The sequence below is a fragment of the Columba livia genome, chromosome 29 (genome assembly GCF_036013475.1).
Source record: "Columba livia isolate bColLiv1 breed racing homer chromosome 29, bColLiv1.pat.W.v2, whole genome shotgun sequence".
Lineage (NCBI taxonomy): Eukaryota > Metazoa > Chordata > Aves > Columbiformes > Columbidae > Columba > Columba livia.
Window position 1 is genome coordinate 2,457,337 of NC_088630.1, and position 14,775 is coordinate 2,472,111.

At 70.5% G+C, this 14,775-nt stretch overlaps 3 protein-coding genes across 4 annotated transcripts; all 3 read right to left on the reverse strand.

Annotated features, from left to right (window-relative positions):
* Positions 1-236: 236 nt before the first annotated feature.
* Positions 237-2,040, reverse strand: RHEBL1 (RHEB like 1). Of its 2 annotated transcripts, XM_065043779.1 has the most exons (7): positions 1,633-2,040; positions 1,378-1,445; positions 1,210-1,292; positions 1,040-1,096; positions 924-971; positions 749-833; positions 237-682 (listed from the first exon to the last, which is right to left on the reverse strand). In XM_065043779.1, exons 1-7 carry the CDS (start codon positions 1,847-1,849, stop codon positions 596-598), a joined length of 645 nt encoding a protein of 214 aa, XP_064899851.1. In that variant the 5' UTR covers positions 1,850-2,040; the 3' UTR covers positions 237-595. The 2 variants fall into 2 exon arrangements, with proteins under 2 accessions (XP_064899851.1, XP_064899852.1); XM_065043780.1 differs by lacking the exon at positions 1,210-1,292 and having other exon boundaries at positions 237-833; positions 924-1,096.
* A 536-nt stretch (positions 2,041-2,576) lies between these two features.
* DHH (desert hedgehog signaling molecule) lies at positions 2,577-7,873 on the reverse strand. The gene is made up of 3 exons (XM_065043787.1): positions 6,365-7,873; positions 4,592-4,853; positions 2,577-3,990 (listed from the first exon to the last, which is right to left on the reverse strand). The coding sequence occupies exons 1-3, from the start codon at positions 6,674-6,676 to the stop codon at positions 3,323-3,325; spliced, it is 1,242 nt and encodes a 413-aa protein (XP_064899859.1). The 5' UTR covers positions 6,677-7,873; the 3' UTR covers positions 2,577-3,322.
* A 670-nt stretch (positions 7,874-8,543) lies between these two features.
* LMBR1L (limb development membrane protein 1 like) lies at positions 8,544-14,358 on the reverse strand. Its single transcript, XM_065043783.1, has 17 exons — positions 14,112-14,358; positions 12,428-12,512; positions 12,119-12,155; positions 11,819-11,958; positions 11,622-11,725; positions 11,427-11,553; positions 11,248-11,316; positions 10,989-11,053; positions 10,778-10,853; positions 10,580-10,663; positions 10,278-10,354; positions 10,123-10,200; positions 9,954-10,027; positions 9,780-9,870; positions 9,511-9,577; positions 9,267-9,428; positions 8,544-9,196 (listed from the first exon to the last, which is right to left on the reverse strand). The coding sequence occupies exons 1-17, from the start codon at positions 14,181-14,183 to the stop codon at positions 9,144-9,146; spliced, it is 1,461 nt and encodes a 486-aa protein (XP_064899855.1). The 5' UTR covers positions 14,184-14,358; the 3' UTR covers positions 8,544-9,143.
* Between the last annotated feature and the right edge of the window lie 417 nt (positions 14,359-14,775).

A 14,775-nucleotide genomic window follows, 5' to 3' on the forward strand; every position in this document is an offset into this window, starting at 1 on the left:
GCTGTGCAGAGCCCCCCCATAATCCCCAGCCCACTGTGGGGTGGGGGCTGGGGCTGCAGAGCCCCCCACCCCAGTCCCAGTGGCAGCCCCAAGGCACCCAGCCCCAGGGCAGGGGGCTCTGCCCCACAGCACATTCAGGGCTGGGGGGCACCCTGTGCTGACCCCCACATGCTGCCTCACCTTCTCCCCACCACTACAGGGCGGGAGCCGCCCCCCCAGCCCAGGCTCCGAGGGGGTTCACAGCCAAAACAACGTTTAATTGTTCCAGTCCCGCAGCCCTGACTCCCACGAGCGGCGGCTGCCAGCGCGGCACAGCCGGCCCGCAGCCCCGCACGGGAACAACACCCGCATTCAGCCCCGGCTCCCTGCGCCCAGGGCGGCCCCACCGTGTCCTTGTGCGTGTGGGGGGACAGCAGCTCCGAGCAGGGGACGCCCCCAGCTGGGATGGGACCCCACTCCCAGCCACTTGTGAGCCCCCCAGCCTGTGCAAACGAGCAGTCCCATACAACAGCAGGACCGCATGGCCCCAGACCCCCAAAGCCACCGGCGTGCACGGAGGGTCCATCCGATCCTGGAGGTCTCCACCAGGCAGGGCTCACAGGCAGCAGCCGTTTGATCCGCTGTTGGAGTTGTCTACCCGGTCAATCTCCTCAATGATCTTCAAGAAGATCCCCTGGGTCACCTGGGGACAAGAGCTCCTGTGACCCCACTCCCAGCCCACAGCCGGGGTACGTCACCTGCCCCACACCTGGCTCTCCTTTGCCAAGGACTCGAGGAAGCTGGCCCCCCACGACTCCGCCAGCTTCTTCCCTTCATCTGTCTTCACCTCCCGGCTGGGGACACAAAGGACAGGCAGGATGGGCCACCAGGTCCCTGGGGCAGGGCGGGACAGGAGAGGACCGGACCCCTAGAACCCTCCTTACCTCTGCAGGGCCAGGTCTGCGTTGCTCCCCACCAGCACCACGGGCATGCTATGGCCATGGGGAGAGTGAGGGCCTGGCCTCCCCCAGGCCCCCCCCCAAGGAGGGACAGCACCTACCGCATGTTCCCTCGGCTCCCGTACAGCTTGTTGTGAAGCGTCTTCACCACCTGGAAGCTGTGGGGAGAAGGGGAGCTCTGGGCACTGCCCCCCTCTGGGGTCCCCCCCAAGGGCACTCAGCCCTGAGGACATGGGGACAGCCCAGCAGAGAGGGTGGTTGGACCCCTCACCCCCGCAGGGAGGTCACCGAGTACACCAGGATGTAGCCGTGGGTGCCGATGACAAACGAGTGTGGCAGGATGGTGTACTCGTCCTGGGGAGGGCAGGACCAGTACCGGGGGTGACACCGGGGCCAGCAGCCCCTCAGCCCCTTCCCCAGGTCCTGCCCCCAGTGTTACCTGCCCAGCTGTGTCCACCTGCTGCAGCTGGAACTCATCCTTGCCCACCATCACCATGTTGTTGTAGGCTGTGGAGACGGCACCACATTAACGGGGCTGCCCCGGACTCCTGCTCCCCCCGCCCAGGGAACAGCCTCCCCCACACCCCCGGGGGTGCCTCAGCCCCTGGCACGCGGCTTTGGGGCACAGCCCAGAGGTGGGGACACACGTCCTCATCACCCACCCGTGGAAGGCACCGCCCCCCCACCAACTTACTGCTCTCCACCGTGGGCTCGTAGCACTCCACGAACTTCCCCTCCACGAACTGGTGGGCCACGGAGGTTTTGCCTGGGGCGGGGGGGGGGGGAGCGCAGGGCTGGGGGCCGGGGTGGCAGCATCGCCCCGGCAGGGGACGGAGCCTCACCGGGGGAAGGGAACCGGCCCGATGCCCCGCGTTCACCGCCCCCGTCGAGTGGTGCAGAGGACCCGGCATGATGGTGGTTCCCGGGGTGCGTGCCCAGGCTGAGCACGGCCCCACAGCTCCCACCCGGGGTGGAAACCAGAGTGCTCTGAGTCCACGGCGGCGAGAGGCACCCACGAGAGGCCCAGCACAACCCCCCCCCGCCCGGTGCACCCCCTACCCCGGTAGGACCCTGGGGAGCAGCCCCACTGGCCAGAGGACACCTCCTCTTCCCCAGCCCCCCCGCACTGACCCACGGCCCGGCACCCGATGATGAGCACCCTGCGGTGCCGCACCAGCGGCACGGCCCACGCCGCGGACGGGCGGTGCGGGCGGGCGCGGCACACGGCGCTATAAACCGCCCGCCGCGGCGGGGGGGCGGTGTCGCCGCCACTACACCGGCGGCCTCACGTGACCACAACACCTCCCTCCCGCCCTCTCCCATTGGCCACGCTTGGCGGCAGGGGCGGGGCGCGGGGGCGGCGCAGGCGCGCCGGCCGCCGCCGCTCCATTCATGAAAACGGAGGGAACGGCCGGGGCCACGTGGTGACCGCACACCTGAGCGGGCCCGGGGGGTCCCCGCGTCCTCCCCCCGCGCCCCGGCCCGGGGACCCCCAGGGACACCCGTAACCCCACCGCACCGCGGCCTCATCCAGCCCCTGGGACCCCCAGCCCCGCGGGGATGCCCCTGCCCCCCCCCGGGGATGGCCGAGCTCAGGCCCCCCCGCCCGCCTTTGGCAGCTCCGCTCTCAGCCACGGCTCCACCAGGGCCATAGAGACTCTTTATTTACCCAAACAATTAAATAGTAGTTGTTTTGTTTTGTTTTTTAACAGAAGTGGTTAAAAGCAGGCTAGCCCCCCGCCGCATGAGGTGGCCCCTACTGCCGGGGCAGGCGAGCACAAGGGGCATTTATATTACCATTTATAAATAGAAAAATAAAACTCTTAAGCAGGACAGGTTAGCAGTTAGCACGGTTAGAGCCGGGCCCAGTGCCTGCGGCAGACACCCCGTCCAGCCGCCTTGGGACAGGGAAAGGGACACCGCGTGTGACAGCGGGGCGGACGCACAGCATGGGGACAGGCACGAACTGCTGTCGGGTACTCAATGTTGGGCTGGTTTGACATCTTCCCATTGGGCTGGATTTGGCCCCGGGGCAGGGGCTGGTGGTGCCCGGTCTTGGCTCGACAGGCAGCGACCCCGGCCCCAGCCGCAACGGTTAATGAAGCAATAAATATAAGGGGAGTGTGCGGGGGGGCGGGATGCAGGGACCAGGCCCCCGGCAGTGCTGCGAGGGGCTCTGGGACATGGCAGGGACCTGAGCCCGGGTCCCTGGGCCACCCCATCCCAGGGACTCCATCCCCACAGCGCTGAGCCGAGAGGCTCCCCATGGGGCTGGGGGTGCCCCTGTCCCCCCTCCCTGGCTCCAAGGGGGGCCCAGGGCCGGAGCCCCCACTTGCAGTGTGCGGGATGATCTGCAGTGCAGTGACTGGGGGGGGGTAAGCGCCCTACACCTGCAGGGCCTTGTGGCCCAGCACGCCCCCGGCCAGCCGGTAGAGCAGCCGGGAGTACCAGTGCATCCCCGTCTCTGGCGCCGTCCCGTTGCCCGCCTCGGCGCGGGCGGGCAGCAGCGAGAGGAGCCCGTGGAAGAGGCGGAGGGGGGCAAAGGCGCGGTGGGCCCAGCGGTGGCTCTCCAGGACGGCGTAGCAGGATGCCAGCACCCCGTTGACCAGCAGGGTCCCGTGGGAGGTGAGGGGGGCGAAGACCCCCACCCCGTCCTCCCGGGAGACCCGCAGCACCCGCGCGGGGCGCAGCCCCTGCCCGCCGGCCCCGTGGGCCAGCACCGCGTCGCCCGGTCTCACGCGGCGGGCAAAGACGGGCAGGAAGGTGGCGGTGCCGTTGGCCGCCCCGCGAGCCGCGAAGACCAGGTGGGACGGGGTGAGGAGCAGCCGGCGCGCCGGGCTGGCCGTCTCGATGGCCACGAAGGAGGCGCGTTGGCCCAGGTCACGGTCGAGGAAGAGCAGCACCTTGGTGGGCACCAGGCGCCCGCCCGGCTCGGCGCCCAGCACCCAGTCGCCCCGGCGCAGGTCGGCCAGGCCCCGGCGCTCGCCGCTCCAAAGCGTCACGGTGGCGTGGCCGGGGAAGCAGCCACCGGTGCGGACGGCCAGAGAGTTATCTGGGTGGATGGAGAAAGCTGTGGGTTCTCTGTCCCCACCGGCGCTACCTCCAGAGGGGACGCCACCCCGGGGTCCCAAATCATCCCTGGGACAAAGCGGGTATTTTGTGGAGCCCCCTGGTTCCTGTGCGCAGCTCCTGGGGAGGCCGGGTGCTGCAGGGCCTCTTTGTCCACCCGTACTGACGCCCTTTGTTCAGGGCTGGGGACGGTGACATTTACGGCCACTTTCACTTTCTGTCAATTGTCACTTCTGGGGCTGCCAGCCGGAGCAGCCGTGGGGCTGGGAGCTGTGGGACGGGCTGCGGCCGTCGGGATCAGCCTGACAACCCTCGCTGTGCCCCACACCGGGACCTGAACCACAAGGTTGGCTCCAGGCAGGCAAAGTTGGGACGGAGAAGTGTGGGTCCTGCCAATGTGGCCGGAAAGGCCGGGGGGAGCTGGACTGGGGCCACACAGCCTGAACCCGCTGGGGCCGGACACCGGCTGGAGCAGAGCTGCGTCCCCAAGGGGCCAGGGTGCCAAGGGGGAGATGGGGCTGTGGGCTGGGATGCTTATGGGCACGGCAGCCCCCCGCCCTGGCAGCAGCCCCCCCGTGTGGTACCTGCTTTCACAGAGACGTGGATGTGCGCCTTGGACTCATAGTAGACCCAGTCGAAGCCGGCCTCCACGGCCAGGCGTGCCAGCATGCCGTACTTGTGGCGGTCGCGGTCGGACGTGGTGATGTCCAGCGCCCGGCCCTCGTAGTGCAGTGAGTCCGGGAGGTGGTGCCCGTCCTCGTCCCAGCCCTCGGTCACCCGCAGCTTCACCCCCGGCCACATGTTCATCACCGCAATGGCCAGCGAGTTCACCCGCTCCTTGCAGCGCTGGGGAGGGGACCAGCACCAGCATCACCCCCAGCTCTGCTGCAGCACCCGCTCCCCTCCCTGGGGGGTGCTGCACGCAGATGGACAGACAGACAGACACTGGTCCTGCACAGGGCTTGGAGGGACCATGCTGGTGGGGGCAGACGGGGTGTCCCCCTCACGGGCGCAGACAGCGGCACGGCCAAGCTCCCTCCCAGCTGGGAGCAGGTTGAACGTTAACGTGCCCCAGGGCCTGTGCTGGAGCTGCGCGGGCAGCCAGGCAGAGCGGGCAGGGGACCGGGACGGGGACTGGGACGGTGTCACCTTCCCCGCAGCCACGGCCGTGACTGATTAACCCAGCGGGAGGGTTGTGGGGGTAAGCTGGGGGCACAGCTGACACTGAACCAGACCCGAATCCTGGAGCAGCACCATGGGGGCTGTGCCAGCCCAGTGGGGCGGGTGGGGAGCAGGGCCTGGGGAACAGCACAGGGGGGGTCTGAGGCTCCAGTGCCTGAGGGCGATGGCAGAAGGTCCCAGGTGGCTCCGGGGGTCCCTCTCCCCATCATCATCACCAGATCCGATGTGGGGTGCAGGGCTTGGAGCTCCCACTGGTCCCCCCCAACAGCCGTTTAGGTCACACTGTCCCTCCATGCCCCGGTGGCCCCCTCTCCCCCGTGCAACAAAGCCGTTCCCGGGGCCGCGGGGGCGGGAGAGCGGAGAGCAGGCCCGGGGTGGCCCGGCCGGGGGGGCGGCAGTGACGGGGGGGCAGGAATGCGCCCGGCCCGGCCCGGCCCGGCCCGGCGACAATAGGCGCCTTCGAGCCCGGCGCTGACCTCAGGCCCCGGGAATGCCGACGCCGCCACAAAGGGCCCTTTCAGCCACCCGCACCCCGGGTCGGCTCCGCGCCCGCGGCCCCGCCGGGCTCCGCCGCCCCGTTCCCGCCGCCCCGGTCCGCGGGAGCCGCCGGCGCCGCCTGGACCACTCGCAGCATCCCCGTCGCCATGGCAACCTTGAGCATCCCGGCGGGGCGCGGCGCGTCCCGGGCTCCCGCCGCCCCGGATCCCCCCGGGAGGCGGGTACCGGGTGCCGCCCCCTCCCCGCTGACCCGCCCCGCCGGCACCAGCGCGAAGCCGGGGCGCACGGGGAGCGGAGCCGCGGGTGCCCCGTGTAGGCGGTGCGGCGGCAGGAGCCCGGGCCGCCCCTGCCCGTTAATCCCCGACGGCGGATCCTTAATGCCCAACGCGGCGCGACCGTCCCGTCCCGGGGCTCCGGTGCTGCTGCGCCGCCGCCAAGGTCCGGGGAACGGCGAGGGGGACCGAGGAGCGGCACAGTGAGCCCCGGGAGGACCGTGCGTCCCGGAGACGGTCGGTGCCGCCCGGGGAGGATCAGTGCGCCCCGGGGAGGTCCGTGCGCCCCGGGAGGGTCGGTGCCACCCAGGAAAGGTCGCTGAACTCCCGCCCGCCCCCCCCGCCTCCCCTGCGATCCCCGCGCCCCCGAGAACGAGGCCGGGCCGGGCCGGGCGCAGCCCCCACCTCGGTCATGAGCCGGTCCGCCCCCGTGTTCTCCTCGTCCTTGAAGATGATGTCGGGGTTGTAGTTGGGCACCAAGTCCCTGAAGCGTTCCGAGCCCCGCAGCACTTTGCCCTCCGCCTTCCCGCTCGCCCCCAGCGTCTGCTCGGGCACGTTGGGCACGAACTGCTTGTAGAGCAGCGGCGAGAGCTGCCGCCGCCCCAGCCGCCGCCGCCCCACCGGGCCCCGGCCCGGGCCGCAGCCCAGCGCCGGCGCGGCCAGCAGGCAGGCGGCGAGGCCGAGCAGGCCGAGGGCGAGCGGGCTCCGCCGGGGCATCCCGACCGTCGGGCCCCGCTGCCTCCGCGTGCCCCGTTCAGTCGCCGGGGGCACGGGCGGCCGGGGCAGGCATGGTCCCGGTGCGGCGGCCCCGGGGCTTTTAGAGGGTCGCGGTGCCAGGGGCGGGTCGGTGCCGTTTCCTTCTCACACCCACGGCCCCGTCGCTGATGCGGGATCCGCGGCCGCCCGGGACGACTGACCCCCCTCCACCCCACCCTCCCGCCGGTCCCGCCACCCACTCGGAGCGCGGTGCCCGGACACCGGAACGGCCCCCCCGCTGTCGGCTTCGTGCCCACGGGTCCGGCACCCCCTTGCCTGGCGCTGGACCCCGTTCCCGGGGACACCCCGACCCAGCCCGAGCCTCGGGGGAAAGTCCTTCCTACCGCTTCGTCCTGGCACCCGGATCGGGCACCGGCACCCCGGGACTGGCACCGGACACCCGGCTCCTGGCGCTGCCCCAGCACCGGGACCCCGCTCCCGGCACTGCCCCGGGGCCGGCACCGGGACCTGTCCCTGCTTCTGACCCCGCGCCCTGATCCCGTCCCCTCTCCCCGTCTGAACCCTGCGCTCCGGTACCGGCTCCTCTCCCCGCTGCTCCCTGCCTGGACCTCTCTGGTCCTGACCCTAACGCCGCGGTTCTGGTCCAGGGACCTTTCCCCTCTCCTGACACCGCCTCTCGGGACCCTCCTCTCCTGGCTCCGGTCCCGGCTCCTCTTCTCCCACCGCTGCCCTTGGCACCGGCGTCACCGTTATCCTAACGCTGTGCCACCGGGACCAGCACCTGCTACGCTCTCGGGACCCGCTTCCTGGCACTACCCCGGTCCCCCCTTTTCGGTCCGACCCCCGGTACCGGTACCCGCTCCTGGCCCAGCCCCCGGTACCAGCTCCCCTGGGTGCCGGCCGGCACCGAGCGCTGCCCGCAGCCGACCCGGCTGGGCTGCCCCACCTGCCGCCGCTCAGCTCCGGCACTGGGCAGCCCCGCCGGGCCCCGCCTCGGACCGGCCCCCGGGAGCGGCGGCAGCGGCGGCCACATCCCCCGGGGCCGCCCCCGCCGGGGCCGCCGCGCTGCCCTGCCCCGGCCGGCCCTTCCGCGCCCCGGGACCGGGACAGGGCAGCCCGGAGCCCGGGCTCCGTCAGGGGTCGAGGCGCCCCGGGGCTGGGACCGGGGTCCCCCGGGGACTTCCCCCGGGGCCGGGACCTCCGGGGGCTCCCGGCGAAGTACCCGAGGGTCCTGGCGAGGGCCCGAGGGAGCAGCGGAGCGGGGGAGGGTTGGAAGCAGATCGGGGGCGGGTCCCCATGGCCCCCCCCCAGCCCCGGTGCCAGCCCGGGGTGACAGGGAGGGGAGCAGGTCGCGGGGAAATCGCGGGCACCGATGTCCTCATTTCCTACAATATAAACCAGGCTTCCTGCGCTTCCTGCTCAGCCCCGGCCGAGGGGGCGAGGGGGGGCCCGGCCCCCCACCCCCGCCATGGGGGGAGCAGCCTGGCGCGGCCCCAGCTGGGGCAGGATGGGTGGGGGGGCCGGTTCCCGGGGCAGTTTCTGCTCTTGGCCCCGGGCGCAGAGGGGCCGGAGTCCCCCCAGTGCCCCTCGCTGGGGGCAGCTCAGGCCCCCCCCTCCCGCACCCCGAAGCAGCCCCCTGCACCCCGACCCCCCCACCCCGGTCCATTATCAGGGACCTGCCCTCACCTTCAGCCCAACCCTTCCTGGAAGCGGCTCATTAGTCCCAGCCAGGAAGAGGGTTAATTACAGCCCCCAGGGAGATGGGGAGGGGGGGCAGGACTGAGACCCCCACGGGCTGGGCGCCCACCCTGTCCCCTCCCCAGCTTGGCTGTGTCCTCGGAGGGAACAAAATACCCAGATTCAGATATTTTTGTATTAAAAAAAAGACTGTTTATTGCTCCAAACAAGTTTTGTGGTAACAGACCCGACGGGCTCGTCCCACCAAGATGTTGGGGAGGGGTCTCAACCCCAGCACCCTGGAACCCCAGCCCCTGCTCCTTCCTCGAGGACCCCAAAGGCCTGAGGGTGGGTGACAACCAGTGTCCCCCCGGCAGCCTTGGGGTGACGCGGGGATGGGGTGCGGAGTGACTGTGCAGGGGGACACAAAGCCCCCAACATAGTGTGGTGACAGTCCCCCGGGGTGGGGGAACATTTAAAACCCAACTGCACCCCAGGGGCAGCCCCGGGGTGGGGGGGGCTGGCTGTTCTTGCATGAGGTATGAAAACGGGGTGGGGGGCTGCAGCCAGCGCAGCCCCCGGGGGACCCCGTGTGTGACGGGGACACGGCTCAAGGCCATGGCTCAGTAGCGCAGCAGGCTGAGGTAGACCAGGGAGAGGCACCAGACCCCCCCACCCGGGGTCTCAGCTCTCCTTGGGGGGCACCAGGCGCCATCAGGGCTGGCTCAGCAGCTGGTGGCCATCCCGGTGGCCACCGCAGCGCCAGGGGGACGCGTCGCCGCCCCCAGCCCTAGCAGGGTTTGCAGAGGGGCCAGGAGCGCGTCACCGGCAGCTTGTGCAGACCTGGCAGAGGGAGAGTGTGAGAGCTGGGGGGGGATGACACCCCAGCGCCCCCCCCGCGCCCCATCCTCACCGAGGGTGCGGAGGAGCTCGGCCTGGACGGCCCAGGACACCCTCTTCACCAGGCAGAGCGTGGTGAGCCCCGCGAAGCCCATGTTGTACAGGAAGACGATGTAGAAGTTTCCCAGCCAGTTGAAGCGGCCGAAGTCCCCGAGAAGGTCAAAACGGGTGATGCCTGGCGGGGGGTGGACGGTCAGGGCACCGCGCTCCTGGGGACACCCCAGTCCGGGGTCACCCTGCCCCCCCCAGGGGCTCACCCAGTGTCCTGGAGAAGACTGGCAAGGCTGAGCTGAGCACCAGCAAACAGACACAGTTCCCGATGATCTGAGTGGGGAGGAAGGAGCATTTATGGGGGAGCAGCACTGCCCCAGTGCCTGGTTCCTCCCCCCGGGGTGCTGAGACCCATGCCCAGGAATGTACCGGAGGCAGCGGGAGGTGGGGGACACGGGATGTCCTCGCATGGGGACACCAGACAGGGACACAACCACGTGCTGCAGGGACTTGGGGGAGGCCCAGGAGCTCCCACCTTGGTGAGGGGGGTGTCCTGGCGCTCGGGGAGCAGCCGGGTGAAGAGGGGGGAGCTGTAGAAGCCCACGACGGAGGAGACCATCAGGTAACTGTGCGGGAGGTTAAGGAGGAGAACACGGCGGGGCAGCCCTGGGGACAGCGCTGGGGACACGAGCGCTCGCCTGAAGGATACAAGATGAGGACGACCTGCAGGGCAGCTCCGAAGGATCCAAAGATGGAGAAGGAGACCTGGCCCAGGGGCGCATCCTGCCGGGGGAGGAGGGCGCGTATTGGGGATGAGCAGTCCCCAGGCCAGCGTGGGACACGAGTCCTCACTGTCCCGTGTCCCCCCACCCCGGTACCTGGATGCCCCGCGGCATCGCGGCATCGTCCAGCAGCAGCTCCAGGACGTGGAAGCAGACGATGAGCACAGAGATGCCCTGGGAGGAGCGGGGAGGGAGTGAGGGCAGCTGGGGGGCAAACGGGGACAAGCCCCCGGTCCCCCAGGGCCACTCACCGTCAGCGCCAGGAGGCCCAGCATGGCCAGGGGGTAGCCCAGGTTCCTCTGCCAGGGTGACGCTCGGTGCCGCAGTTCTGGGGTGGGGGGGACGTGCCCGGGTGAGAGGGGAGCATGAGCCCCCACCCCAGGGCAGGAGATCGAGAGAGGCCCCGAGGTGCCAGGACAGGGGTTTCCAACCTCACCCCATTTCATAGCCCCACTCCCTCCATGGGGCACAGGCTCCCAGGGAACCAGTGCTCCCAGTGCCAAGCTGGAGGGGACCCAGGCGTCCTGCGCCCGCCCGCCCCCAGGCTCCTCACCCAGCTTCCGCCTCTTGCTCCGGATGGCAAAGAGCTGCTCCCGCAGCAGCTCCACGTTCAAGTTCAGCCAGCAGGAAGCTTTGCCTGCCAAGGAGGAGATGCCGAGGGGCTCGTGGGGGCTCCCAAGTAGGGGGGCAGACGGGCCCCAGGTCCACCCTGAGCCCCCCCGCCCAGGCAGCGGCCATGCCGGGCACCCACCAGCGGAAATCCTGTGGGACACGGCGGCTTCCTCGAGCCTCGTGCAGCTCAGCTGCTCATCCAGGTCTTCCAGGAGCTGGGGTAGGTGAGGAACCCGTGAGCAGCCGGTGGGGGGTGAATGGCACCCCCTCCCCGGGATGGCAGAGCAGGCAGCCCTGGGGACGGTAAAGCCCCCAGGCTGGGGCAGCAGGACCTGGGGGGGACACCTTACCCGGGGTTTCACCAGCAGCTTCCCCGTGACAGCGAACATGGTGGAGAGGCCGAAGGGGGTGCACACTGCGGCGGTACAAGAGGCTGAGCAAGGGGTGCCCCAGCTTTCCCCCCTCCCCGCGCCCCGCAAGGGTCCTGGGCAGGGCTGGGGGCTCAGTCCTGCACTGTGACCCCCAGATCCCAGCACCGTTTGCAGGGAGCAGCCCGAGGGATCCGCACCCACTGCAGGATGGGCCCCCGGGGAACACCCCCCAACTTACGAAGCAGAAGCAGCACGCCGAAGAGCGAGATGCAGGAGTAGAGGTAGGGCAGGTAGTACTCCCAGAGGTCTGTGGAGGCAGCAGGGTCAGCCCAGTGGCACCGGGCATCCCCTCAGCACCAGGGCCCAATCCTGCCCTGCCAGAGCCGGGAGAGCCGCGCGCGCTGCAGCAGCACCCACCGTAGAGCGACTGGCGGCTGGCGGCGTCACCACTGACCATGGCAGAGGCCACCCAGACTATGCCCAGCACCAGCAGCGTCAGCAGCAGCAGCACCACCGTTGTCTCGTACACCCTGGCCATGATGCCCTGCAGCAGTGGGGTTACGAGGGGCCGGGGGCTGGGGCAGCGGGGGGGACACCCGCGGGGTCACTTACCTTCTTGGATCCCGCGAAACCCTCGGACTCAGTGAAGAAGTAGGCAAAGGGCATGAGGAAGACGAGGGAGAGATTGGAGAAGAGGAAGATCAAGTTCCAGAGGCCTGGAGGGGGGGACGGCATAGGGTGAGCTGCTGGGGGGGCCCAACCCCAACCCACAGCCCTTGGGGCACCCTGGGGCCACCCCACGCACCCACCGTGGACCAGGGACCCGTTCAGCCACTGGATGTAGTAGTTGTGGGGGAAGGAGAGCAGCACCTCGTTGCTGATGATGGAGAAGGGCAGCAGGAGGACGGCGCCCAGCGCCACGGCCAAGGTGAAGGTGCAGAGCCCCAGCCTGCGGGAGGGATGAGCAGCAGCTCTGGGTCCCCATGGGTGTCACAGCCTGAGCACGGCGCCCAGAGTCACCAGCTGAGGGGACCCAACATCCCAGGCAGGCAGGGAGAGGAAGCGGCTGAGCACCCCACAGGCAGGGAGCAGGATGGGCAGGAACTTACGCAATCCTGTCGACAGCAGCATCCTCATCATCATGAACTGTGGGAGAAAAACACAAAGCAAGGGGGCTGGGGGAGGCAGGGCTGCCCGGAGCATCGCCCCCTGCCCGCTCCAGATGCTGCAGAAACACTCCCAGGGAGTTCGGGCTCTGCTCCCCCCCGCGTGGCTGGGGCCACGTCCCACAGTGAGCGGCGCCACAGCAACCTGGGCTGCGCTGGGACCAGGGCCCCCGGGGGCTCCGATGGCGATGGAGGAACAAGCCCTGGGGAGGCTGGATGTGGCTCCAAATGCGGCAGCTCCCATCCTCCTACCTGCTGCGAAGTCCGCGTGCTTCTTGAAGTGGGTTATGATGAAGTGGCAGAGGATGTAGAGGCTGGCGAAGAGCAGGGCACAGATCTGCAGGCAGAGGAGTGCGGGCAGCACAGGTGATGCCTCTGGCTCCAGGGCCCACCAATTCCACCCTGTTTGTTTTTCCACTCTTGGCCGTGGTTACACCCCACATGTGTGCTCGGCCCTGCCTGCGCACGGGGGCTGCGCATGGGGGCTGCCCCCGGGGCTCACCCATGGGTGCCCACAAGCTGCCACAGCCCTTGGGACAGGGGAGCCGGGGGGGGCGCTGAGACCACGGGGAGAACCCACCTGGCAGCTCTGGGTCTGGCTGTGCTGGCAGAGCCGGAGGTCTGACCCCATGGGCCACCCTGCACCCCCGAGCCCACAGCCCTCGCCCCGCTGGCACCGGCACCCGGCAGAGCCATGGGAACGGCCTTGAGCCGGGTGCCAGGGCCGGCTGTGCCGTCCCTCCCGCCCCCGCCGCACGCCGAGGGCCGGCTGGAGCAGGCGACGTTTGAGGAACAGCGTGACCTTTCATCCTGCTGGGTACGCGGCAGGATGAGGAAAGGTCTCCTGAACCCGCCACCTTGGCACGGGTGGAGCGGAGCAGCAGCAGCACAGCCCCCCCCCGCCCGGCCCGGCGGCCTCGGCTGGCCGGGGGTCCCCAGGATCTGCCGGGTGGGGGGACCGGGAACCCCAGAGCCCTGGAGGGACAGTGCCACTCCGGCTCTTGCTTGTGCCCAGGGAAGGGTCTCATGCTGCAGGTCCCCTCCTGCCGCGGGCTGTACCCCACAGCACAGAGCGCTGCCTGGCCGGGACCCCCCAACACCTCCTGCACCCAGGAAAGTCGGGCTGAGTGAGCTCCACGCTGGCCGTGCTGAACCAGGAGCTCCTGGGCGAGACGCAGCAGCCTGGGACAGGTCGGGCAGCAGGTCTGGGGAGCTCCAGGACAGAGATGCTGGATTCTGGCCGCTCGCTCCAAACTGGGCCATGGCAGGGCCACCCCGGCACTGCTGGTCACTGTGCTTGGCCACCCCATATGCAGCAGCCCAGAGAGCCCTCAGGAGACGCTGGTACCAGGACACCCAGGCCACCCCCATCCCTGAGCCTGTGGCAACAGGTGCCGCGGCCGGCAGAGCAGAACCAGACCCACGGGCCGGGGGGCTCAGCAGGACCCTTCCCGCTGACCCCCAGCGCCCCAGGGAAAGCTGCAGGCCTGGGGACAGGAGCCCAGCACGGGGTTGGCCCGGCTCCGGCACCGCCGCACCCGGCACCCTCAGCCTCCCGCTTGCCCGGGGGCTCCCGGTGGGGTCGGCGGGGCGCAGCCCCGGGGCGCGGGCACGGCGGGACTCCAGTGCTGCGGGGGGCAGCTGGGACAGGGGAGGGGATGAGCAGCGGCGCGGCTGGTGCTGGAAGAGGGGTCGCACCCCCCGGGAACCCGCTCCGGCCCGGCCCCAGGACCCCGCTATCTGCGGGGCGCACGGCCGCCCGCCGCGGCTCTGGCAGCGATAACGGCCGGGCGTGGGGCACGGCGGCGGCCGGGCCCCAGAGCTGCCGCCGGGGAACGCGGCTCTCCCGGGGGGCTGCGTGCGCCCAGCCCCTCCCCGCGGCTCCCCCGCCGCCACAGCGGGACCAGCACCCTTTCCCCGCGGCCCCGGCACTCACGATGCACTCGCGGACCCTCTGGTGGAACAGCTGCTCCCGCACGGCCAGCGCGTCGTGTTCCGCAGGGGCCATGCTGCGGCCAGCATGGCCGGGCCGGCTCCCAGCGGGGCGAGCGGCGGGACCGGGACCGGGACCGGGACCGGCGGGTCGGGACGGGGTCGGTGCTGCCGGGGAAGCGCCGCTCGGCCCCGCCCCTCACGTCCGGTACTGGCTACAATGAATCCGCGGCCGCCGAAGACTGGAACGGCCCCGCCTCCTCCTCCCCATTGGCCCTGGGCAGCGAATGAGACGCCTCTCATTGGTGCAGAACTGCGTGGGGAGCCCCGATAGGCTGCGGGCGCCGCCGCGTTCCCACCCACCGCTCCCACGGGGGCAGCGGCCCCTCGGGTGGGGGAAGCCGGGATTAGGGGCTGCTTCAGGATTAATACCGGGCCCAGGGCTAATCCGCGGGAGGGCTAATCCCCGGCAAAGCCGAGGGGGGCTGGGCCTCCCCGGTGGCTGTAGTACACACCGACCCCAGCCAGCTCCTGCGGGACCCACCCGTGCAGCACCATCCTGGATGCCCCGGCAGACCCCCCACCCCACGGCATGTAGGGACACGGCGGGACGGGGCAACTTCACCCTTCGGCCCCAAGGGAACAAAGCAGCGGGGGGAGGGCTGGCT

Bases quoted from the DNA above. Each gene is read 5' to 3' on its own strand.
- RHEBL1 (XM_065043779.1), bottom strand. From the start codon at position 1,849: ATGCCGGGTCCTCTGCACCACTCGACGGGGGCGGTGAACGCGGGGCAT. The intron at 1,097-1,209 runs GTGAGGGGTCCA...TTCTCCCCACAG, and splicing joins TCGGTGACCTCCCTGCGGGG to CTTCCAGGTGGTGAAGACGC. The intron at 683-748 runs GTGTGGGGCAGG...TCTTGTCCCCAG, and splicing joins CCTTGGCAAAGGAGAGCCAG to GTGACCCAGGGGATCTTCTT.
- DHH (XM_065043787.1), bottom strand. From the start codon at position 6,676: ATGCCCCGGCGGAGCCCGCTCGCCCTCGGCCTGCTCGGCCTCGCCGCC. The intron at 4,854-6,364 runs GTGGGGGCTGCG...TCCCCTCCCCAG, and splicing joins CGGACCGGCTCATGACCGAG to CGCTGCAAGGAGCGGGTGAA. The intron at 3,991-4,591 runs GTACCACACGGG...CCATCCACCCAG, and splicing joins CCACGTCTCTGTGAAAGCAG to ATAACTCTCTGGCCGTCCGC.
- LMBR1L (XM_065043783.1), bottom strand. From the start codon at position 14,183: ATGGCCCCTGCGGAACACGACGCGCTGGCCGTGCGGGAGCAGCTGTTC. The intron at 9,578-9,779 runs GTGGGAGCTCCT...CTCCCCACTCAG, and splicing joins AGGACACCCCCCTCACCAAG to ATCATCGGGAACTGTGTCTG. The intron at 9,197-9,266 runs GTGAGGATGGGG...TCCCTCTGCCAG, and splicing joins CGAGCTCCTCCGCACCCTCG to GTCTGCACAAGCTGCCGGTG.